This window comes from Equus quagga, chromosome 13, assembly GCF_021613505.1.
Source record: "Equus quagga isolate Etosha38 chromosome 13, UCLA_HA_Equagga_1.0, whole genome shotgun sequence".
In the NCBI taxonomy this organism is placed as follows: domain Eukaryota; kingdom Metazoa; phylum Chordata; class Mammalia; order Perissodactyla; family Equidae; genus Equus; species Equus quagga.
In genome coordinates, this window is record NC_060279.1 from 1,745,780 (window position 1) to 1,770,822 (window position 25,043).

The 25,043-nt window shown below is 57.1% G+C and overlaps 1 protein-coding gene across 6 annotated transcripts in view; it reads left to right on the forward strand.

Moving 5' to 3' along the window:
* TMCC2 (transmembrane and coiled-coil domain family 2) overlaps positions 1 to 22,593 on the forward strand; it is a 35,531-nt gene extending 12,938 nt beyond the window's left edge. For all 6 annotated transcript variants that reach the window (XM_046683653.1, XM_046683655.1, XM_046683651.1 and 3 more), the window contains exons 4-6: positions 18,243 to 19,183; positions 20,466 to 20,601; positions 21,086 to 22,593. In XM_046683653.1, the coding sequence (XP_046539609.1) occupies positions 18,243 to 19,183; positions 20,466 to 20,601; positions 21,086 to 21,397 (1,389 nt within the window). In that variant the 3' untranslated portion in view covers positions 21,398 to 22,593. The remainder of the gene's footprint in view (positions 1 to 18,242; positions 19,184 to 20,465; positions 20,602 to 21,085) is intronic.
* Positions 22,594 to 25,043: the final 2,450 nt, after the last annotated feature.

A 25,043-nucleotide genomic window follows, 5' to 3' on the forward strand; every position in this document is an offset into this window, starting at 1 on the left:
ATCGTGGAGGGTTGTTTGGTGAGGAGAACATCCAGTTTGGTACTTCATGAATTTCTGTGTTCACTCTTTTATTCCTGTAACAAGTATTTTTTGAATAATTGTTATGTGCTATAAGAACCCACAAGCCAGAGGGGCGGGGAGACAGATGGGTGAATGGACAGAATAGGGTGAAAAGGCTGTGATAGAGGCTGTGGGGGCTTCGGGCGGGGCGGGGGCAGTTGGTGAAGACCTTCTGGAGGAACCCATCGACTGAGTCTTGAAGAAGGAGTGCACTTCAGCCAGGGAAGAGCTGAGAGGAGGGAAATGGCGAGTGAGGGTTGTAGCATGTGCAACAGCAAGTGAGCTGGTGCCAGGGGCTCTGAGGGCTCAGCATGGTTCAAGCCTCCAGCACTTCTGAGGACTGACAGGTAGGCAGAGGCTTGATCACAGGGTAGGGCGAAGCTATCAAGGGGTGTTAGGCAGGAAACTGGGGAGAGGAGGTCCCTCTGGGTCTCAGTGTAAACAGTAGATTGGGAAAGGGGACAGGAGTGCAGTCCTGGAAAGTGTTTTTGGAGCTAGTGCAGAAGTCCAGGCTGCAGTAGTGAGAAGGGAAAAGAGGAGACAAGTTCAGAAGACATTTGGGAGTTAGACTCCACAGTACCCGGTGAGAAAGTGGACATGCGAGACAAAGGCAGGGAAGGACTGAGGAGGATCCTAGGGTTTCTGCTGTAGCAGCTTCAGGGATGGGGTGTCCTCTAGTTGAGGAAGCACAGGAGGAGCGTGTTTTGGGAGGAAGGTGATGAGTTCAGTGTTGGATGTGTTGAGTTGCAAGTGTGTTTGGGAGCTGTCCAGCTGGGGAGCACCACCTGGCAGTCCGGTTCATGGGGGAGAGATGGGCGGGGTGGGTGCTCTGGAGTCAGCACTGAGCTTGAAGTCATGGGTATGGATGCGACCCTCAAAGGGCACATGTTGAGTGAGAAGGAGGCCAAGGACAGATCCGACATGTAGGCGACAGGGCAGCCAGATATGTGGGAGTGAACCTGGAGAGAGATGACGCCAAAGCAAAAGAAGAAAGGAGTTTGAAGAAGGAAGTACTCAACAGAGTGAGATGCGGCAGCAGTGCGCGGGCAGATGTGGGTTTGGAAATGTACGCGGGCAGTATCAAGCAGTACAGTCATTGATCCCTGGCAAGAAATCAGTCTCAGTGGATTGAGGAGATGGCGAGAGTGGAAGCAGCACCTGCCGCTTGTCTGGAGGAGAAGGGACAGTGGGGTCTGGTTGAGGCAGTCTGGGTTTTGTTGGTTTTTGAAAGATGGGTAGGGAGGGTTGCAGATCACATAGGGCCTGATAGGCCAGGAAAAGGGCTTTTGACTTTTTTCTGAGTGAGCTGGGAAGTCATTAGGCTTTGTACAGATGAGCGACACCTTTTAAGAAGGTCACTCTGGCTGCTGTGTGGAGGATAGGCTGGGAGCCGGGGGGGAGGGTGGGGTCCAGCTGGGAAGCTGTTGGGCCCTCCGGGGTGGGATGACCGTAGCCTGCCGCGGGGTAGGCGTGTGAAGGTGTGGAGAAGCGGCTGGGTGCTGGATTTGCCTCAGAGATTGAGCTACAAAGGTTTCAGATGGGTGTGGGGCATGATAGAAAGGGAGTGGGCAAGGAGGGCACACAGGTCTTTGGCCTGGCATGTGGAAAGAAGAAACTGCCATTAACTGAGTTGGGGAAAACAGCAAATGGAACCGATGTCTGGCAGGGGCTGTGGGGGGCCGAAATCAGAGCTAGGTTGTAGACATGTTATGTTTGAGATGACTATTAAACATCCACGTGGAAGTGCCAAATAAGCAGTCAGATGTATGAGTCTGGAGTCTTGGGGAGAGATCCAGGCTGGAGGCATACATTTGGGAGTTGTCAGCATGTAGATAGTATTTGAAAATGATGGCACTGGACCATTTGCAAGCACAGTTTCAACTGTGGAGAAGTCTGTTCCAAGAGTGAGATCTGGATGTGTCGGCTAAAAGGGTAACGTGCCTTGTGGAATGGAGCCCTAGAGGGGCCCAGTGGAATGAAGCAAGTTGTTCGGACATTAATGAGCAAGCAGTCTGCATGCAACTGCAGCCAGACCCACCTCTCACTGCTGAGGCAGTGAATACATTTTAAAATGGAATTAGAAAAATCCTGCCAAGCAAGGGTCTCTGGTACTACAGCTATTTTACGGGGAGGGAGAACGTGAACCTTGTAGTCTCCAGCTGCCTGAGCAGACGGAGTGGGTGGGCAGTGGGCACCGGAGGAAGCTGGCAAAGGGTTGCTGATGTTTGCTGACTGGGGATGCGGGGGCCGGGGCGCGGGGCAGGGTGTAAGCCGGGGAGCTTCTCCAGGAGGCTTCTCCACGTGGCTGTGTTTGCTCTTCACACTACCCTGAGATATCCGGAGGGAAGCAGGGTTCTCTTCTTGCTGCAGTGGAAGACCAGGCCTGGAGACTCTTGGGTGAGCTGACTAGGGGGCCGGTTGCCTGGGTTCAAGGTAGTAATGGGGGAAATGGTTGTTGCTATGACTGTTTTCCATCCTTATTTAAAACTTTGAGCTTTCCAAAGCTTTGTCTTATATATTGCCTGGTTAATCTTAACAACGCCCCTGTGGAGTTGCCAGGGTAGGTGTTATTGTCTCTGTTTTACAGATGGGTAGACTGAGGCCTAGAGCAATCAGAGGCTGCTTGCTTGAGGGCGCCCAGCTAGTTCTTGGCAGAGAAGAGACTGGACCCCGTGTTTCCAGCGTGTCCACAAGACCAAATTGAGCTCTGCAGGCACTAAATCCCCAGGGATCGCTTTAGGCAATATCCACGGGGCGCAGGCATGCCTCAGCCCAGGAGGGGCTCATCTCTTGGTTTCCATTTGCCCTTTAGTGATCAGCTTTCTGGACCTGGAGCTGTCCCTCCAGGGACGGACGTGGCCCTGGGGGTCCTGAGGGCTGCTTCCACATCCCGAGGAAAGGGGTCTTCCAGTTGTCAGAAGCCCTGCCCTGTCAGCTGACTTCCCCAGACCCAGAGACCAGTGGTTGGTGTGAGAAGCTGTGGTGGTTCCACCCCCGTCTCTGGGCATGAATAGACGGTATTCTTCTCTCTCTAGTAAACAGGGCCCCACATGCTCTCTGTGAGCTCCCTGGTGATTACTAGCATCTATTTTTAATTCATAAGCCTCCTCCACCACCCACACCCCTTGCCATTGTTTAGAACTCACCAGCTGGCTTTCGGACCAGAGCCGGCCCTGTGGGGGTTGAGTTACTGAAACACCCTGGAGGCAGCTAAAGTTCTGGGGCTGTCCTAGAGAGGCTCAGCCCAGCCCCACCCTAAGAAAGTAGGGGACCTGGCACCCTAAGGAGAGTAGGGGTGCATCAGAGGGACAGATAGGGGCTCCTGGTCCCAGGAAGCAGCTCAGCCGTGGTGATGGAGTTTGGCTGTCATTTGTTCCCTCCAGATCCAGTTAGCTGTCATCGGGGTTGTGCCTTAAATGATTTCCCTTTAAAACAAACACAAATTGCTGTCTCAGACTCGCCATTCTGCTTTCTACTATTTGTGTGACACTGAGCAAGGTAGCTGTTCTCTCCGTCTTATGTCTATAAAGTGGAGAGAAATTGTCATCATTCGTTGGTACCCTGGGGCGTTGGCAGGTGAATGGAGAATGCAGGTGATGTTGGGGTTCTCCGTCTGTGTATGGACTTAACCTCTGGGACCCCTGGGCCCTGGAGGCTGCCGCAGGAACCACGGGTGGTACGTGCAGAGCAGTGGAGTTAGGCTCCCTGGTCCCTGGGCACGTGGGTCTCCACGCTCTTTTTTGCTGAGCGGCAGTTCTTAGAATGTGTGTACTCTTGGGAAAGTGGGCTAACTCTTCCTCTTTCCTTCGTTGCCTGCCCCCAGACTTTCTGGGAGTGGATGAGCCCCTGCAGGGGTCCCATGCTGGGACCCCTTTCCGCCATTTCTTCCATGTCTAGCTTGGTCATTGCTTCCCTTTCAGCCTGTTCAAAACCTCTCTCCAGCTGTCCCTACGTTCCTCTCACCCCTTCTGGGTTTGTGCAGGGTGCACTCAGCTAGAGGGTCTGGGGAGAGGAATGATGCGAGTGTGCTGGCTTTATAGCCGGCTCTGCCGGGCTGGCCCCTGGCCTTGCCCTGGCTGCCCCTTCTCCTGTATGTAGTGTGGCTGGTCCCCTCTGAGGACCAGGAGTAGGGTGGGGCGGGAGCCGGGAGCTCACAGAGGGCACCTGGCAGCCCCAGAGACCAGCACGGAGGTGCCCAGCGGCAGGACAACAGGCCAGCCTGCTGCTCTCTGGCTTTGAGGGCACACAGGGTGGGAGAGGGGGCCTAGGTCTCTCCAGTCGTGTTGCGGGGTGTGGTGGGAGGGTGGAGAGATGACGCCGTGACTGGATGCTTCCCTGTGGCCTCATGGAGGCGTTATCTCCAGGCCCCAGACAGAGAAGGCAGTGGTGTTCTGCCATCACCTGAACCAGATCAGACCTGGGACAGCCTCTTCCCTCGGTACTCCTCCACAGATTTATCCAACAACAAGATTCCTTCTCTGCCCTTGTGTAAATAAGCACCCCTGTTTACTTCGAGGGGTGAGAGTGAGGGCCACTCTTGACTCCAGGCCCTTGCCAAGAAGACAGCTCTTGGCTGGCGCCAAGGGGCCCTGGTTTATTTGTGTCTGGGAGCCTGCTGGTTCAGAGGTGGGTGTCAGCTCGTTGAGAGAGTTTTCACACATGTCCCCTGGGCATCTGGGGGAGGCCAGGCAGTTCATCTGTGGGGCCTCCTGATGTGTCTGAGCTTGGAGGCCAGGTTACATGGGAGGCCGAAGGGGCTCTGCTCCAGGGTCCAGCTGGGTCCCCTGGTCTGTCCACACAAATACATCCACCTTCAGAGCCGTGTGACGCTCCGCCTGTCCTGTCACCTCTGGGCACGCTTGGGTCTGTGCCTGTCTGAACGCACCCCCAGTTCCTGGGGGGGACAGCTGCCTTCTCTGTTCCCCTCCTGCACCCATCTCGTCCCGTCTTCCCTTCTCTCTTCCTCTGCATGGAAAGGCCCCTCAGGCAGAGGGAGAGCCGGAAGCAGGCAGCCGCACGGCCTCCCGAGACTGTGCCTATGCTGCTAGCTGCTTGCCAGGCCCAGGCAGGGCGACTCTGCAGTTGCCATGAACGCTCGCTCCCTGTCCCAGCAGTCCAAGCCCCTATTGCCCAGAGGCCTTCAGGCCCCGCCATAGCCGTGTGTCTTGTGGTACCTGGGAGTCAAGAAGTTCTTCCTCTAGTCTGATTTGAGTTCCTCATGTTCAGGTGAAGCTCCTTGCCTTTTAAGAATCCTCTGATCAGGAGGGGGCCAAAAAGTGAGGACTCTGCCCCTTACCCAAAGCTCTGACACCAGAGACCGTAAGCAGCAGCCCCCTCCTGACTTTAGAATGGAGTTGTGGGCTCAGTTAGCTGCCCCATCAGGCCACTGGCCTCCAGAGTTAGCCTTTATTCATTTTCCCCGCAGACATCCATGACTTTCTTTCTAGATAGAAAGTTCCCAGTGCTCTCCAGATTAGCTCTGGCATCTGGGAGTACAGACTTTCCCAGGTGCAAGGGGCGAAGTTAGATAGCGTCCAAGGTTCCTGGCAAGACCTGATGTTGTACATTCTTAATCTGCTGGTCTCTGAGCTCGGGCCACAACCTTGTGGGAGTCTTCTGGGGCTCTATGCAGCCCCTAGGCGCTGAGATGATGCCAGCCCAGACACAGGCGGGAGATGCCAGTCAGGTCCCCAGCCTTCTCCCTCAGGGTCCTCAGCCTCGGCCTCAGCTCCCTCGGACACCTCAGCAGAAGGTGTGCCAAGGTTTGGGTGTCAGCCCCCCATGCCAGAGCCAATAACAATCAGCACCAAGAGGAGCTCTGTGTCATCCACTTCCAGACGGCAAGGAGCCGGTGCTATATGTGGGAATGGGTCATGGGAGCTGGCACAGGTCTCCCCAGCCACCAGGCACATTCCTCCCTGGACCCAACACATCCCTGAGATGTGAAATGTGACCCTGGTCCCCTCTGGTGCCAGATGAGGCAATGGAAATACAGTATCATTAACCTGATCCGTGCTTCTGCCTCTTTTTTCTTTTCGTAGGCACAGTTTGGGCTTTCTCTGTTTATACCCCATGGGGCAGAGGGCTCTGAAATAGAAGCAACGATGAATGCACATGCCCCATTGCGTTCTTTCTAGGTTCCTGGGGAACCAAGGGCTCTCCTGCCCTGCAGTGGGGGGCTGGAGGCAGTGAGTGAAGTCTCTGGGAACAGTAGCCTTCTCTGACCTCCCTTCACTCTCCAGTGACAGGTGCTGGGGTTTTGCAAGCAGCTTGTCTAACTGTTCTTGGTCCCCGGCCCCTGTTCCCCACATCCTCCAGGTGCTGACTCAGATGCCCCTGCTGTGTTTGTCTCTTTGACTTTCCCCGAAGCCTGGATTTAGGGAGTTCTTAACTGCATCCTTTTCCACCTCTCCAGATACCCCACCAGTGGATAGCCAGTATTCATATCTACTGAATAATTCAGCATTCTCAGCCAAAGCTAAATCAGATCCAGAATGATACTGTGACGAGGAGGCCTCCTTTGGGTAGCTGGAAAGGTGAACCCTGCCCTGGAAAGACAGGTGCTATGTAATATTAACTGCATTATATAAGGTTTCTTCATTGCCTGAGAAGGCAGCTTCAGACCCAAATATGATCTGGGCCCCATGCCTGTCTACGGACTCCTTAGGGGCTCAGCAGCATCATGGACATGCCCCCAGGCCTTGTCGGTCACGTCGCTTTGACATGTCCCTTGGAGCTTTCCTGGCATTGGCACTCAGTTGAATGGCACCCTACAGCTTGCAGGATGCTTTCACATACATTTCTCGTTTAATCGCGTCAGCTCTGGTAAGGTCTGAGCCCTTGACAGCAGGATGCCTCAAGATTTCTGTGTTTCAATCCTCAGATTTTTGAAAGGAATCGTTCTAAATTATTCTTGACAAATAGGGTGGGTTGGAGGGTGCTCTGCTTGCTAAAAACTGCCCAAAAAGAAGACGCTGCTTCCTCTCTGGGTCACTTTCTCCTGGACCTGTCCCCAGTGTCCTCTCCCCTGGGAAAATAGAGCGGCCATGAGAGGCACAGAGTTGTCCATCTCTTCTACCCGCCTGGCACCAATTTCGATTTTCCTAAAAGTGACTAGGTGAGTGGTTCTCTCCACCTTCTGGAACCTGGCTCGGGTCTGTGCCTGAGGAGGCCTGCCCCAAGGAGTGTGCGTGGCCTTAGACAGAGGACAGAGGACCAGGGTGAGGGGAGGAGATGCCCTCCCCCCTCCCTGGAAGCAGCTGAGAGGCGGCCTGGCGTGTGCCCGCTGATGTCCCCCACTGCTCTCTCCACCCTGGCCTTTCCCGTCTGCCTTTCCAGCTCGTGTGGCAGCGCCCCCACCTGCTCCTAGGAAATGTGCCTACCTCAGTTGCTCCCGTTCACCCTGAAGAATGGGAACCTTCCTCCTGCGTTTCCCCAGGGCAAGCAGGGCTCTCTGGGACATGAGTTTCTAAGAAAATGCGCCTTCTGGCTGGGCCTAAAAGTGAGTGGTAGGGGAGGGCACCTCTGAAGACGGACCCCTTCCCACACCCCCATTTCCTGGCGGTGAGCCTCGGAGAAGAGGGGCCTTTCACGCAGGCCTCCTCACTGGGAGGCCTTCCGAGCGTGTTTGGAGGCTGAGAGTTTTTAAGGCCTCACCTTGTATTCTGAGCTGCTAAATTTAGCTGCTTTTCAGCTTAGTCTTTGCTCCTAAAGCCTGTGACTTCTCCAGTTTCCCATCCTTCAGAAGGTATGGTTTGTACTTTTTTCCCCTAAGATAAAGAAAAGTAAGTAGGATGATAAAAAAAAGAGGGGACTGAAGAACAATAACCAGGGGAAAGGAAGAGATGATAACAAATTAAATATTGAGAGTATTAAAGGAAGAAGGGACATGCATGGCAGTTAAGGGAAGAGAAAACCAAACCAGGCAGGCCCAGTGAGAGAGGGGCCGAGCGCCGCTGTACGTGCAGAGGTTAGCCTCGCGCTGGGGCCTGGGCGTCCTTGCAGTGTTGCCTTCCGGGACAACGGGAGCCTGTCCGTTGCCCCTGGGTTCAGGCCACCCTGGAAAACTGGAAAGAGTGAGGCCAGAGCCCCCTGGCACTGCGCACCCACCGTAGCCTGCGAATCGATGGCGACGCCCACCCTGGTGGCTGGCGGGGCCTGCGTCTCTGCCGCGCCAGAGAGGGCCAGCCGGCCAGACTTAGCAGGGAGCACACGCCGTGGCACCGGCCCAGCAGCGCTTTCTCTTTGCAACAGGAAAGTTGCTCTGTGGCTCGCGTCCTTTGCCTCAGTGCCCATGCGGCTCTGCCCATGTCCACTGCCACTCTTTCAACTTTGCTCCTGTGGCCGCTGCTTTCCTGGCTTTTTCTGTTCCAGCAAAGTCTTCCACGTACCTTCTAGAATGACTATAGTGTGTGTGCACCTGCACATGTGGTGAGGGAGCCTGAGGACTAGTCATCTTTTTCTGTAAAATCTACATGTCAGGCGTTTTCACTCATGTTCCCGTTTTATCTCCACTGCAGCCCTGGGGGATAATGATCATATGGACCCTTTTGCAGCTGGGAAAACCGAGACTCTGCTGCAGAGGGTCTCCAGGGCTCAGCTTCTTCACCCCTCCTGCGCCCCTGAGGCCACCGGCCTCGCTCCCACGGCCTCCTCCTCCAGGCTGCTCTGTGGGTGCTGCTGCCTCCTCTGGTGGTTGTGAAGCCCATGGGCAGGGCCTGTCGAGGCTGCTGCGCTAGCGAGCGGCAGGGTGAGAATTTACAGCGGCCTTCTGACGCCAGGCCCGCGGCTGCGCCACTGGCAGGCTTCTCCAGCGCCCACGAGCCGGCCTTGGCACGTCTGCCTGCGACAAACCCGCCTGCCTTCTACCAGGGCTCTCCCAGCCCTCACTCATCACACACTCCTCCCATTGCAGTCACGGACGCTGAGTCTCAGAGCCTCTGCTGACTCGACCAGGGTCTCGTAGCAACAACAGAACTGAGACCCAAGCCCAGGGCTGAAGTCCCTTTCCCACCATGTCAGGATGCCTCGGGCTCTGTTCCCCACCCCTACACAGGAAGCCCTGTGTCCTTGGGAGATTTGGGAGCAGACTCTGGAGGAAAAGGGCTCTCCGTTCTGCTGGCAGACACTCCCTCGTCCCTCTTAGCAGACTGTTGGTTCTCCCCTGAGCTCCACCTCCCTTCTCCGCTGCTCCGTTACTGTGCTGCTGGGCAAGTTGTCCCTGGAGGGGCTGAGCCCTCCCCTTAGGGAGATGCCAGATGCCATGTAGGGCGACTCTCCTCAGGGTCTGTGGTGGTGCTGTGTGGCCTTGCAGGACCTTCTTTCTGGTACTTCTGAGCCTTCATGATCCCAGGCAGCCTGGGGAGAGATCCCTCATGCAGAGAGAAACCCAGGGCTCAGCTTACCCAGCCCCCTCCCTCTAGACTCCTGCTGCCACTGCCTTCTCCTTTCCCTTCTCCTCCTTTTTAGCTGGTAAGGAAAGGTTGCAAATCTTGGCTTGGTGGAGCCTAGAAATGAGGGGCAGGGGAGGGGTGTCTTGAGTGTGAGAAGACCAAGCTGTCTCCATTGCTGCCTGGGACAGAACTGCAGTAGCTGGACCGTCTTTTGTTGCAGCTCAGTGAGATGGTCGTTGGGTCATTTTACAGACAGGAATGTTGAGGGAGGGTCAGGCTCATGCTAGGTGCAGGGAAGCGGCTGAATGCCTTTAAGATCTGAGCCCTACTTCCCCGGGGGCAGTAAGACCTGAGGCCTGTGTGCACAGAACCATTACACAAGAAGAGCGGTACCAAAACATCAAGTCAGAACTGAGGACTGTAGGGGGAGATCATTTGCAGACGTATGGAGCTGCCGAAGCCTTCCCTGACCCCACATGTCTCTGACTGCACGTCAGAGCTGCCCCAGAAACTGGGACCTGTGTAATGCGCTTTGGCTGGGCTCCAAACCCCGAGTCATTGGCCACCACAAATGTTTGTAAGGTTTTCGGAGCCAGAGCCCCAGGTGTGGGACTTCGGCTCCTGGTGTTTTCGCTACAGGCCGGTGTCAGGCCCCAGAGATAGCGCTGGCCTCTTCTTATCTCCTCGCACCTCCTTGAACTTGGGACCGCCCCATCAGCATGATTCATGTTGACCCTCAGTATTTAAGCCCTCAGTCCCTCTCCAGGCTCAAGTGGGTACAGGATCTGTGTCGTCTTTGGTGATTCTGCCGTGGGAAGCTGCCCTTAGAGAGACCTAGTAGACTCCTGAACGCTGCTGGGCACCCCACCACCCTCCTCACAGCTTGATCTCCTCAACTGTGGACTTCTGGCCCCCTCTGCTGGCCACTCACAGGATTTCCTGCTGGGACCGTCAAGATGAAGCCCAAGGAGGAGGAGACCGCTGTGAGTTTGCCATCCACGTTTGGTCCTGGGTGTTTTGCCTGCTCAGGCCTGGGGGGAGGAGAGCGGGAAATGGGAAGCAGAGGCTAGCGGAGAGGTAGCTGCAGTGGTGTCCAGAGCAGAGAGCGGATTTCTAGGAGAGGATCTCGGAGCAGAGGAATTCCCCGGGTGAGGCTGGCTGCGGTCTGATTCCTCCTGGCGGGAACTGGAGTAGGGAGGCTGCCTTGGAAGTGATGGTGCCTTAGCCAGCGGGCAGGGCAGCAGGGAGAGAGGAGAGGACTCGGGCAAGCTGCCTGTGCCGTGAGCAGCAAGGACTCCCGCCAGGCTCCGGCCCTTTTGGCTTGGGCTCCTCTCCATCCTGAGGCTGGCTAGGAGGCCCACTTCCATTCTGAGGCTGAGGAAGGTTGTGGATGGACTGTGCTTCTGTTTGTGAGGGGGAGGCATCCTGGGCATGTGTGGTGGGGCAGAGCACCCATCTGGGTGAGTGAACGATGCAGGCACACATGTCCCCGTGTGCCCCCTCACCCCCCGCCCCGGGCTGGAGTTGCTCCCTGTCACACCTGGGTGTCTTCATGCACACTGAACCCACGGTGGCAACAGCTAGACTTGGGGACAGGCAGGGCAGGGTTGGGGGGGCACCTCATCAGACTGTGGTCTGCCCGCTCCGTGTCTTCCCTTTCCCCTCCCAGAAGGAGCAGCCCATGAGCCCAGGGGAGGGGAAAATCTCCCAGAGCAATCCGTCCCTAATCCCTGGGCCAGGCTTCAGACCGGAGATGGCGGCTGCCGAGCCTGGGAGCTCAGGCACACCTGCTCGCAGACCCCGGCTCCCCTTGGCAAGCTCACTGCTGCCCAGGGACTGTGACCCCGGGGGCCTGGCACAGCCCTCAGAAAGCTGGAGCCTCAGAGCCCCTGGCACCCCTTCGCCAGCACGGCTTTGGGAGACACTGCCCACACAGGTGAGGTAGAAGGAGAAAAGCTCACGGGACAGGGACAGGAGTGGGCCTGTGGGGTGGGAGAAAGCCATTTCTGCAGTTTGTCAGGCCGGTTGTGCTATCCTCTGGTCTCTCGGGGTGTGGCCTCCTCTCCTCTCCATTACAGAGAGCTCTGTGGATGGAGAAGGGTGGAGGAGGTAAGCACCACACCTCCAGCCTTAGGCTGACCGGTGCTGGGAGGACCCTGGGGTCGAGTGAGGGGGACTTGTGCCAGGAGGACAGGTGAACCCTGGCATGGATGCCTCCAGAAACCAGTGGCCATGTATTCCTCCACCTGTGGCCAGAGGAGCTGATATGGAATTAAGTGGAAGGGTGCTCCTGGTTGTGGTCGCTTCTGTCCACAGAGAAACAGTGACGGGGGAGAGGAGCCAGTGAGCCCTGAGCCCGGGTGGACAGTAGAAGAGTCCAGAAGGAGCAAAGTGTTGGGCACATGGGGCTTTTGGAGAATTTAGAGGATGGAGACAGGGGAGGCCCCAAGGTGGGAAGAGGCCCCAAGGTGGGAGGGCAGCTCCAGGGGCCCACCCAGGGGTCTCTCAGTGTGAGGAGGCAGAGGAGAGTACAGGACATGTGTGTGAACAAGAAGGCATTGTTCTCAGCAGGGCAGGGGATGAGGTGACTGCGGGGAGGGTGTGGTTTTGACCAGAACCAAGGGGGGGGACCTAACAGAAAGGACCGGAAGCCAGGGCCAGCTGAGAGGAGAGGGGCTGTGCTAGGAAGGGGGAGTAGCCCTTAGGGTCGGGTGGGAGGAGGCCGAGGGCAGCCTCTGCCCCGCCTTGAGATCTTAGGTGCTACGTGCAAACATGAAGGGGGTGCGTCTACCCGTCTGTTTGTCCCCTGCACCTGAAGTCCCTTGCAGCAGCATGAGATTCCTTGTAGAGCCGTGGATGGTGTGCCCTGCCACCAGGAAAGGGGCACTACAGGGAGAGCAGGTCCCTTGGGCGCCTGCCCCTCGGATCCCCTGGTTGATGGCTGGGGCCTTGCTGCAGGGGTTTTTCACCTGCACCACCCCCTGAACAGACCCAGGTGAATGCACATGCTGCTCCACGTGTACCCGGAAGCATTCACCTCCCTGCCCTCTGGAGAAAAGCCGCTTAGGCACCCAGGCACCAGAGGAACCGCTGGGTGGGCTGCGCCTCCCCCGTTCCCCGCCCCCAGGCCTTTCCCCACCTGGAGTGCTGGGTCAGTTGTGCTGGTGCATCCAGAGCTGGGGCTGAGCAACCATATTCCCATGTGTCCCCTCCAGGAAGAGAAGGAGACAACAGCCCAGCAGGCTGTGCTTGCTGCTTTGGGAGAATGGCGGCTGCCCCTGACTCCAGGACCGAAGGTTGGGATAATTTTCCCAGCTCTGGCTAGAACATCAGATTGGTGTGGGAGACGTCAGGTTCCCTCCCTCCCAGCTTCCCCATAAGGTCAAACTGCCTTTTTGGACTGAAGGACTTTAGCTAGCCATGAATGTTCCTCTCCATACCTCCTTTTCCCTCTGGGAAGTAGGAGAAAAAGGGAATCTCAGGGTTCTCCATCCCGAGAGGGATGCTCAAATCAGAGTCATAGGGCCAGAAGTCAGCAGATGGAACCATCTCTGCTGAGTCACCTGGGCCTGACAGCCCCTGTCATGCTCACCTGCTGGGCTCCTGGCCACTGGCAGCCCAGGCCCTGCCCAGGGCAGCATGCTGCATGGAGCTCGACCCACCAACAAGGCAGGGCTGACACCTGACTCCATTGTTCCCCGCCCGGGGGATCCCAGGGTGACGGGGCTGCCCTACTCTCCTGAAGGGAAGTGTAGGAGCCCCAAAGCTCTTTTTCTTCCTTTTTTTTGGTGTGTATGTCTAAGAGGACCTTAGTGTTGGCTTTCCAACCTGTAAGCAGATGGTTAAGATGGGACGGCCCCATCCTCTGTGTCAGCCTGCTCTGGGGACCCTAACAGGAGCACTTTGTAAATCTGGGAAGGGCTGCTCATGCCCGAGGCTGGGGACTCAGGCTGGGAGCCCTCTGCAGCCTCTTGGGAAGGTGGAGGCACAAGTGTGGAGCACATGCTCCTTCCAGGTGGTCACTGTTGATATGGTCCGTCTTGAAGAATGATTGATGTATTTGTACTGTTGCTGAGGAAGTAGAACCACAATTCACGTTTCACATCACCAGTACCCTTCCCTCCCCACAGGCTTCCCGTGAGCCTGACCCCGCAGTCTGCTGTGTGCCCCCAGCCTCGGCGTCCAGGCTGCTGGGCTAGTGTGTGAGAGGAGGACTTGTTATCACGTGTCCGGGGCTAGATTAACACGAGGGTGTGAGCTCAGGCCCGGAGGAGGTGGGAGGCCACGGGAGCCGGGCTGGGAGCTTCTGTAATCTGGCAGAGCGCCTAATCCAGCTTCGCTTAGAGCTGCTGAAAGGGGGCAGGGAGGAGAGTCTGTGACGCTATGAGGCCGTGTGCGGGGTGCTGCCAGGTATGTGAGCACCGGAGTAGGGCGAGGGCTAGGGAGAGGTGGGCCCGGACCCTTCAGACAACATCCCAGCTCTGGCTTTTCCAGAACATTCATCAGCACTTCCTGGACCTCAGCCTCTTGTAGAGCCAGGTCTGTGGCCTTGGCCTGGATGGTGGGCACCCTAAGCAGAGAGCACCACACGGCCTCCCTAATTGTGGAAGAAGCCTGGCCGCTCTCCACAGGCCTCTTCTCAGAATTGCCCAGCCTGTGCATGGAGGCTAATCCTGAGGCCAGACATCTGTGGGGTGAGGAGCCATGGTGCTGGCGGCTGGGCATGGACAGAGGGCTGGGTGGCCTGGGCCACGTGGGGCTCTGTGACACTTTCGGGAGAGGAGCAGTGTGCATGTGTGGCCCACTCGCTGCCGTGCTCTGGCTGCCCGCTAGTAACCAGGAGTTGAGTGATGTGTATTGTCCTTTTCAGTCGTCCAGCCCCAGGACAAGGGTTGGGAGGAGTTAGGAAGAGCTTCTGCTCTGTTGAAAATGAGACTGAGATGGAGGACACAGACACCCTCCTGCAGACCCACTCGGTAACAGGATGTTGGCTGGAGCCGCAGCCCAGGCCAGCAGGTTGGAGGACCCTGGCCGTCCATACCAGGTTGTGCAACCATCACCTCTGTCTAGCTCCAGGACGTTTCATCACCCCCACAGGAAATCCGTACCCATTAAGCAGTCACTCCCCATTTCTCCCTTCCCCAGTCCCTGGCAACCATTAATCTGCCTTCTGTCTCTATGGATTTAACCATTCTGGACATTTCTTATAAATGGAATCATTCAGCATGTGACCTTTGTGTCTGGTTTCTTTCACTTAGTGTAATGTCCTATATATATTGGTACTTCGTTCCTTTTATGGCCGAATAATATGCCATTGCATGGATATACCGATTTTGTATACCCATTCACTGATCAGTGGGCATTTGAGTTGTGTCCACCCTTTGGCTATTGTGACTAGCGCTGCTGTGAACAACTGCGGACAAGGATTTGTTTGAATCCCCATTTTCAGTTCTCTTGAGTATATATACCTAGGAGTGGAACTGCTGGGTCACACGGTAATTTTGTGTGTAACTTTTTGAGGAACCCCCAAGCTGTTTTCCACAGCAGCTGCTCCATTTTACATGCCCACCAGCAAGGTTTGAGGGTTCTAATTTCTCCACATCCTCGCCAACACTTGCTATTTTCCTTTTTAAAATTAGATCCCTCCTAGTGGGTGTGGTCCCTCTTGGGGGTTAAGTATTTTTATTTGTTTTGAGCCCCTGCTGTATGCTCTGAGACTGTACTGACATTGTTGGCTTCACTCACGGCGTCTCGTTTCATCCTCCTCCAACTCTTTGAGGTAGGTAGAATTGCACCCCTTTTCTAGATGAGAAAGCTGAGTTCCGGAAAAGTTAATGACGAATCCAAGAGCACACAGCTGGTGAGTGACAGGGCCAGGGTTCTGAATCGGCATCTGACCACAGTCGGTGTCCTTCCTGTTGTCCTGGCTGGCCTGTACCCTGTCTCAGTGCTACGGTTTTCTCTTTTGGCAAATCGCTCCCTCCTCGTGCTCTGCCTGTCCCGTCCCTCGTAAAGCTTTCTCCTCTAATGTTCTAGTCTTCCTTCCCTTGTTGAGCATCAGCCCTCTTCACACCTCTGCCTGTCTGCCTGCCACCTCCTTGGCTCTCTTTCCCTCGGTCCCCTGTCCCCTCCCAAGTCCTGAGGGGCAATGCTGCCATGGGGTGTTTGTCTGGAGAGGGAAGGCGTGGAGAACTCCCCGCCCTCCTCTGCGGGGAGGAGAACAAAGTGGGTTGTCTGCGACTGGGGATGACCGGCAGGATCCCGTGTGGTCAACCTCAGTGGAGGGGCAGGAGGGAGCCGGTGTCCTGCTGCAGGACCCCGGGCTCGAGTCTGAGCCCAGGGCAGAGAAGAGGAGCAGGCGAGGGTGCCAGGACCCCTATGGGGCCACTCCAGCTCACCATCAGCCCCAGCTGGTGTTCCCGGGGCATCTGTTCTCCTCTCATTCGTGGGGAATCTCACAGCCAGCTTCCACTCTGCTTTTCCATTTGTAGCTAGACAGCTGCCAAATCGCGGGCGGAAAGACTCTAGGCGGCCAGGGCAGAGCCATGATGGGCCGGGAATTTGCTGTTCTACAGCCCCTCATCGTCCTGAAGCACTTTTTAAAAATGCTTTTCACAGCGCTTTTCACATCCGTGTCTCATTAGCTCCTCCCGCAGGCCTCTGAGTCGCTGGGCAGATGCTGTCCTCATTGTGAAGATGCAAACCACCCAGCGCTGAGCATCCAGCAGTGATGCAGCCAGACCCGAAAGTCCTTTTCTGGACCTGCTTCCCCCCACGAAGAGAGTGGAAGAGAAGGAAGGAGAGTTGAGCCTCTTTGGAAAGGATAGTGGCCTTAGAAGAGGGTCGAGCTCTTTAATATTAAAAGCCACGTGTTGCACACAGAACTTAATTTTGTGTGGTTCAATATCTATATTGTAGTATCAATATTGAGTAAATTTGTTGGTATAATCTCTTAAATAAACTTCATTTTCTTCCCCTTCGAAAAAGACCTGTGCTGCCTAGGCCCCGACAGCTTGTGTGAGCGCCTTCCGAACGCCCTGCGCTGAGCTCAGTGCCTGCTGGACTTGGCTTGTGGGACCTTCACTGAAGACCTGAGGGCAGATATGACTGTCCTCGTTTTTCAGGGGGCCTCCCGGTCAGGAAAGTTGAGAGAGGCTGTTTGCCGTCGCTGCAGGCAACAGCCCAGGATGGCGTTGAACCGCAGGACGGGGTTTTAAGTCAGACTGATGTGACAACTAGACCTTGAGACAGATCATTTAAGGGAGACTGTGGCTGGGCTTCTGGGGTACGCGAGGTCAGGAATTCAGGGGAGCAGGGTCCTGAAGGGATGAGCGCCTGACGGGAGGACTAGGGGACAGAGGGGAGACGCAAAGCAAATGTTAGAGGAAAGTCCTGATTTCAAGAGTGATGAGGAAGGGATTGGCGGCGTCCCCGGCTTCCCCAGCATCCCCGGGGAGCCGTGACCTGGAAAGACCCCAGAGGAAGCCCACAGAGGAGCCTCCCTCCACTGGCTCCTGAGTTTGGCAGGGCTGTTGCCTTGAATAATGTTTTCTAGTAACTTTGCACCTTGGCAGAAATCAAGCCCGGTGACTTCTGCCTGTAATTGGCATGGGCCATTTCTGGTTCCGCTGCATGTGACTGGGCCACCGCCTTTGTTTTTAACCCTTTCCCCCACATACACCTCACCCCCCCCCCCCCCCACCACCACTGCCCATACATATAGAGAGTGAGTGGTCTGGCCCGGCCGCACTGGGGTGTGCTGTGTGTAAAAATATGTGGGGTTGAGCCATTTCCTGCTGCTTCCGTTGTTGCATGACGATAAGACACTTGGGACTCAGCTGTGGACAGAGATCCTCCCGCAGGCTGGGGGGACCGGCCCTGGCAGAGCGGGGCTCCTGGCCCGCCTGCTTTCATCTGCCCTGCATTTCCCATCTTTCCTATCTTTCTGTGACCTTTCCTTCCTTTCTCTCCCTCCCCCCATCCTTTCTCAGTCTCTCTTCTCTTTCCTTTGTGCCACCCTCATGTGCTCGGGAAGCCAGCCTGCCCGCCTGCCAGCGAGGAAGGGGCTGTCCTCTCCTTCCTGTGCATTCACCCCCTTCCAAGCTGGGCGGCTCGTACCCTCAAGCCCCCAGACTGGTCCCTGCTTCTCCTGGCCTGTGGGTCACTTCTGGAACTGAGTCCTGGGGGACCTGGCCAGCAGGGCGGGGGGCAGTGTGCTCCTCTTGGTTCTGGGAGACTGGGCAGGGCTGGGTGCTCCCACCATCATGAGGCGGAAGAGGTTGCTGATGACTCCAGAGAGCTGGAAGGTAACGGAGGGGCTGGGAGAGTGTGAGCGGGGGTGGGTGACCTGCTGAATTGTGCTAGGGAAGCCAGGGTGGGAAGGCAGGGCTTCCTGCGGCTGCGCGGGGCCGAAGCGTAGGCTTCAGTCAGCTCTGAGGGAGAGGCCTTGCAAGACAGGAGCCTTATGGGGAGGCAGTGTCCAGAGGGACCCTGTCTCATCCCTGAGAAGTCAACCATGTAGCTCTGCTGAGAGCAGATCTGCCTAGGCTGTGTTTTAGGGGTGTGGTGGGATGGGGTGGATAGCAGATGTGAGAGTCCTCTACCAGTGCAGCTCTAAGGGACACTTGTCATGCTTTCGGACACTTTTCCTGAAGTTCCCTAGCCAGCCTGCATCCGTTTTCCAGGCAGAGAGACCAAGTCAGAGTGTCCAGGGACACAGGAGAGAATCCTGCTGTGTCCGCTCCCATGTTCATGCTTTACCCAGCTTCCTCTGCTTGCGTTCTTCCCCAGGTCGACAAGGGAGACCTTGTGGCCCTGAGCCTCCCTGGTGGCCCCAGCCATGGTGACACTGATGGCCCCATCAGCCTGGATGTGCCGGACGGGGCCCCGGACCCCCAGCGGACCAAGGCCGCCATCGACCACCTGCACCAGAAGATCCTGAAGATCACGGAGCAGATCAAGATCGAGCAGGAGGCGCGGGATGACAACGTGGCGGAGTACCTGAAGCTGGCCAACAATGCCGACAGGCAGCAGGTGTCGCGCATCAAGCAGGTGTTCGAGAAGAAGAACCAGAAGTCCGCCCAGACCATCGCCCAGCTGCACAAGAAGCTGGAGCACTACCGCCGGCGCCTGAAGGAGATCGAGCAGAACGGGCCCTCGCGGCAGCCCAAGGACGTGCTGCGGGACATGCAGCAGGGGCTGAAGGATGTGGGCGCCAACATGCGCGCGGGCATCAGTGGCTTTGGGGGCGGCGTGGTGGAGGGCGTCAAGGGCAGCCTCTCAGGCCTCTCGCAGGCCACCCACACCGCCGTGGTGTCCAAACCCCGGGAGTTCGCCAGCCTCATCCGCAACAAGTTTGGCAGCGCCGACAACATTGCCCACCTGAAGGACCCCCTGGAGGATGGGCCCCCCGAGGAGGCGGCCCGGGCGCTGAGCGGCAGCGCCACGCTCGTGTCCAGCCCCAAGTATGGCAGCGATGACGAGTGCTCCAGCGCCAGCGCCAGCTCGGCCGGGGCGGGCAGCAACTCTGGGGCGGGGCCTGCCGGGGCGCTGGGGAGCCCCAAGTCGAACACGCTGTATGGGGCCTCTGGCAACCTGGACGCTCTGCTGGAAGAGCTGCGGGAGATCAAGGAGGGCCAGTCCCACCTGGAGGACTCGCTGGAGGACGTGAAGGCTCAGCTGCAGAGGGACTACGCCTACATGACCCAGTGCCTGCAGGAGGAGCGCTACAGGTGGGTGCCGCCTCCCGCGCTGCCACCAGGTCGTAGACTCGGTGTGGAGGCAGGTGGAGGAGCATGGGGAAGGGTCCCGGCTGCGGGAAGGGGCCGGTGAGGCCCTGAGAAGCCTCCCTCCAGACTGCTCAGAGCATCTGGGAGAGAGGACTGTGGGACCAATGGAAGGAAGGCCCTGCCTGTCTCAGGAGCTTTGAGCATCCCTGCTTGATGGTTATGTGGTCAGAATCCAGAAGGGGAAACTGGGGTGGGGACCAGCGGCATGGCCTCTCATCTGCAGACTCTGGTTAAGGCACTGACTCTGGGTTCAAATCCCAGCACCACTATTCACTATTTACCTTGAACCAAGTACTTAATGCTCGTTGACCTGTTTCCTTATCTGTGAAGCACAAATAACAGGAATCCCTACTCATAGCATTTGTGAAGATTAAATGAGTCCAAACCTGTAAAGTCCAAGTATGTAACTAGCTGCATGGTCAGTTTGAACATCCATTCAAAGCTCTAGAGTCAGCCTGGGGTGGAGCTGGAGTCTCTGGTCCTCCCCCTCTGCCCGCTCTGATCTTCTGCTCTGGGATGGAGCTGGAGTCTCTGGTCCTCCCCCTCTGCCCGCTCTGCTCTTCTGCTCTGGAGTAGAGCTGGATCTCTGGTCCTCCCTCTCTGCCTGCTGTGCTCTTCTGCTCTGGGCTCTTGCGTGGCCTTTGGCACCTGCTCCCTGGGATTCTTGGGGATTTTTTTCCTTAGTTAGCACTTTTTCTTTTTCTTCTTTATATATATGAAGAAAGTTTGGAAAATTGAGGCGGATCTCTGCCTGAAAACTAACTCTGGCAACATAATAGTTATCTTGATATTTTGTGCCTTCAGAACAGGGATTGTGTCTCCATAACCCTGTGTCCCTGGTACCCAGGGAAGCATCTTAGCCCAGGGCTCAAGGCCCAGGTTGAAGTCAGTCAACCCCTGACCCCTCGGTCATGAGCTGTGTGATCTTAGGCAAGTTCCTGAATGTCTCTAGACTCAGTCTCATCTGTAAAATGGGGATGACACACCTCCTTATCTCATGGGGCTGTGGTGAGGGTCCTGTGAGATAATGAGCGTCAAGTGCTGAGCACAGTGCCTGCCCATGAGAAGTGCTGTGGAAATAGTAGCTTTCAGTATTGCCGTGAAAATTGGAACAGGGCTGAACACGTGGGGTGGTTGAGTCACTGCTGAGAGTGCATGAAGTTGGCTCTGGGAGGGAGAGGCGGCTCGGGGAGCCAGGACCGGTCCCACCTTCTCCTCCTGCCAGGTACGAGCGGCTGGAGGAGCAGCTCAATGACCTGACTGAGCTGCACCAGAACGAGATGAGCAACCTGAAGCAGGAGCTGGCCAGCATGGAGGAGAAGGTGGCGTACCAGTCCTACGAGAGGGCCCGGGACATCCAGGTACGACCAGGGCTGAGCCGGGGCCCACCTGCCGGCAGAGCTGGCAGCAGCCGGAGGGTGAGGGTTCACCAAGTGGGGGTGAGGGACACAGGCTGTTCTGTGGGCGGGGCAGATGGGCACAAGCGTGAGGGCGATAAGACTGGGGCAGACTGTGCGCTGTGCAAACACGCCCTCTGGCCAGAGCCGTGCGTGCCCCCAGCCCTTGGGTGGCGGCCTTGCCAGTGACTAATCGGAACTTCCAGGCTCTAGACTGCCTCAAGAGGAAGCTGGGACTGAGCCCGCTCCTCCCCTTCCCACATGAATCAAGACTCCCGTTTCCTACCATCCTCCCCAAAGAGTCCTAACTAAAGGACTCTGACTCCAGCGGCACCTGACCAGCCTGTACCCTGCCCAGCCTTTGGAGGGGGCAAGCTGTGCGTTGTCGCTCTCTCTGAGGGGCAGTGGAGTCAGCCTGGGGGTCTTACCCACCCCTCTGCCCCTGCAGGAGGCCGTGGAGTCCTGCCTGACCCGGGTCACCAAGCTGGAGCTGCAGCAGCAGCAGCAGCAGGTGGTACAGCTGGAGGGCGTAGAGAACGCCAACGCGCGGGCGCTGCTGGGCAAGTTCATCAACGTGATCCTGGCGCTCATGGCCGTGCTGCTGGTGTTCGTGTCCACCATCGCCAACTTCATCACGCCCCTCATGAAGACACGCCTTCGCATCACCAGCACCGCCCTCCTGGTCCTTGTCCTCCTCCTCCTCTGGAAGCACTGGGACTCCCTCACCTACCTCCTGGAGCACGTGCTGCTGCCCAGCTGAGTGGCCAGCCTGTCTCTGCCCTGTGCTCTCCGCAGCCCCGGCTGGCCACGTGTCTCCCGGAGGGCTCCGGGACGCGACTCCCTTGGACTTCTTCGTGTGTCCGGTTTGGCCTCCTGCTCACAGTGTCCATTCCAGCAGCTCCTGCCCCCTGTCTGTTCTTGCTTCTGTCTGATGCCTTCTCCCTGTTGGCCTGAAGGGAGCCTCGTGTGTGGTCCTGGCCAGAGGCGATGGGGATGTCTGTGGCAAAATGGAACAGAGGAGGACACCAAGATGGACTGCTTTGATTATTCACGGTCTCACAGGGACTTCTCCCAGCTGACTCGATGCCGCGGGGCAGAAGGCCAATGAGAACAGAAGCAGGAGAGGGGCCGCGCCTTAGCTTTCCTTGGAAAGAGCCCTTGCCAGAGGTGGCCACGGGAAGGAGGCAGGAGAGTGAGGGGGGCTCTGCTGGCCATGGAGCGCAGGGAAGAGAAGGGAGGGGCTCCCCAGCCTTCAGGTACTGCTGGACCAGATTGCAGCTCGGCCCACCCCTCCTTCCTCCAGAGCTGGCTTGAGGCGTTCTGGCCTGGGCCCTTCTGAGATCTGAAGGGTGCAGGCTCTGGAGACCAGCGGCTGGGGCTTTGGACTCGTGTTTTCCCTCTTGTTCTTTCTGCGTGTCACTGGATCTGCTCTTTTCAGGGAAACAGGCCCCAGGGGCCCCAGCCTCAGCCTAAGCCCTTAGGCCTCTGGGAGCAGTGGGTTCTATTTATTTATTTATTTGTTCCTTTGTACCTTATCCCAGCTGAGCTCCAGGGAGGGTCCCGCCCCCTCCTCTCTCTGAAGCCAGGGCTTATTCTTGGCTGTCGGGCGCTTCCACGCCATTTAGCCTCTGGCTGGGAGAAGTGGGGCAAAGCCACCCAGCCCTGCTCTCCCAGAGCGGCCCTTCGACCAAGATGGGCGGGCAAAGCCTCTCTTTTATATGTCTATTTATTTTGTGTGTGTGTGTTTGTGTGGAGGAGGCTGTTTGTTGCTTTATTCTTTTTATGGCTCTGGAGTGTTGTGTATGGCTTCTGTTCACATCCCCGCCTCCCATGGGCACTTCCAAGAAGAGAGGGGTCTTCTCAGAAAAGGAGAGAAGAATCCCCCAGAGCAGGGGGAGGGCAGTGCCTGCCAGCTGTTGCGGACCTTCCTGAGAAATAAATATCCTCTCAATTTTATATTCTGTCGAGTGCCGGTTGATTAGGCTGTCTCCATGGAAACCACCAAGCGTTTCCCCACGCCCAGTCATTCTGGTAATACAGACTGGCCTCACCTGTTGGCCTCCTTCCAGGATCCAGCATTGAACGAGGCATCATCCACCCTCCCCAGTCCCACTTTGTGCAGCCAAAGCTCTGTCCTAGGTGATGGGAGGTGAGACGACGCCCACCCAGCCAGCCCTCCTGAGCTTTCCAGGAGGAGGGCGATTGGGAGTGGATTACACAGCTTGGAGAAGACAAACAGTGGGAGAACTGAACGACAGCAGTCTTGCCCAGGTGTGGCCACAAGAGGGCAGCAGAGTCCTTACGCCACCCTTTCTCCAGGTTCGGTCCCAAAGAGGGGCATCTGTTGGAGTTCGCCTGGCCTTGTCAGTGCTGTCCAGCCAAAGCACAGATCCTCTGCTCTCCAGGAGCTGGCGCATGGCCTTGAGCATAGAGGCCAGGCCCTCAGGGTCTGCTCTGTGGCTGTAGCTCCCACCCCTGGCAGTAAAGGGCACAGAAGGCTCTGGATTCCCACACGAACCATGTGGGAAGCTTGTGGGGTGGACACCTGAGTTTCCTAATGGGAGAAGGAGGAGATGCTGGCTTCCAGCATCATGGAAGCAGGAGGGGTGTGGGAAAAGCACCTCCCCCAGAGTCTTGGCCTGTAATTAGTGCCCTGGTGGCCAACTCCCATCTCTTCTCTTGCACTCTATGTCCACATCTGTAGTTTGGGATGGGATGTGGTAATGGTTAATTGCAAAGGACTCTGACACTGTGGTTCTGGAGGTCCGAGGAGTCAAAAGTTGGAGCTGTATCCGTGGCCTAGGGCGTGAGGGGGCTCCAGGAGTCAGAGACCATGCCCTAACTGGATCAGAGAGGTTGCTATGTGGCCCACCACAAGGAGGGCGGCATTGGCAGTTCATCTTTACCCTGTATAACCATGTAGGAGTTTGACCAGGTGACCTTACGAGGCCTTTCAGCAGCGTCACTCCTGGGCCCCGCACCCTCCTTCTCTCCCAACCACATGCACACACTCCCCTTGGGGGCCGCGGGCTGTCGGGCTGGGAGCCCACATTCCTGGGCCCCAGGTGGGGGGTGGCTGCTCCAGGCTGTAGACATTTCCCACATTCCTCCCCAGGGTCAGGTGCCTTCCCTGCATTGGCTTTTAAATGTCACTGCCAGCCCCAGTCCACAGCCACAGTCCACACTGAAAGGGCGGGGGGAAGGGGGAGGGAGGCACTCTCAGCTGATCCCGAGGCTGTAAAGCGAACCGTCTGAGAAGAGGCGGAACATCAGCCCCAGCGGCAGAGTCATCTGCAAAAAGGACCGAACAACAACCCAGCTGTGGCTGCATTTGCCTCATCGTGACGGGGGCCATCCACAAAGCCCCGCCCCCACCGGAGTCCGGTTTTCTTCTTATGCTTCCCCACTTCCCCTTTTGTGTCTGATCCTCTCTCCCTTCTGTAAAACGGGCATGAATTGTCCCCACTCCAGACCTGCCTCCCTCTCCCACCAGGGGTTCCCAGTGTGGCCCCCTCGCGGGGCCCATCCTCCTTCAGACTGCAGGACTAACAGGCAGGCTCCTTCCCAGAGCATCTGTCTCACAGGTCCCCGCCCCACACCTGGGGGTTCAGAGGGCTCAGCCAGGCCGGCCCAGGCGGGGCAGCCGAGAGTTCACCTCTGCCTGGGCTCATGTGATACCATGCCAGCAGTGCTTGGTGGGTATGGGGCTGGCCTGGAGCAGGCATGTTGACTGTGCCCGTGCAGAGCTGGCACTCCCTGCCAGCCTCGTGGAAACGGGAGTTGCAGCAGATGCAGCCTTGGCAAACACACAGCCTGCAGACAGCGTGGCAAAGGGAAGTACTTAAACGCCACCACTCCAGGTTACTCCTGGAGATTCTGGGGTAGAGAGGGAGGGACGGGGGAGGACAGCCCTGGGGCCACAGGGCAGGAGAGAATGGGAGCTGTGTTGGGCACCTGGAGGCACACTCAGGGCAGCCTTCATTTCCCGTCTGTGGCAGGGTCCTTAATGAAGTCTAGGTCCCAGTATTAAGAGCACCGACTTCGGAGCCAGCAGGCCTGAGCTCACATCCCAGTGCTGCCACTCACCTTAGACAAGGTTCCAGCTGCTCTCAGACCAGTGTCCTCATCAATAACTCTGCAAATGACATCGGGCTCACAGGTTTGGTGTGCAGGAGCGACGACATTCCGCACGTCAAGAGTTTAGTATAGTGCCTAGAGCATAATAAGGGACTAACCCAAGGCAGTTATTACTGCTCCTCATTCCCGAACTCGGGGACGTTCAAGTGCAGAGGCACTGCTCAGAGAAGGCCAAGGCAGGCCCAGCAGAAATGTTCAAGGCTGAAGGTGACGATGGAGTCCTGATCCTCACAGTTCCCCTCCCCCGGGAGCTGAGAGCCTGCTTATTC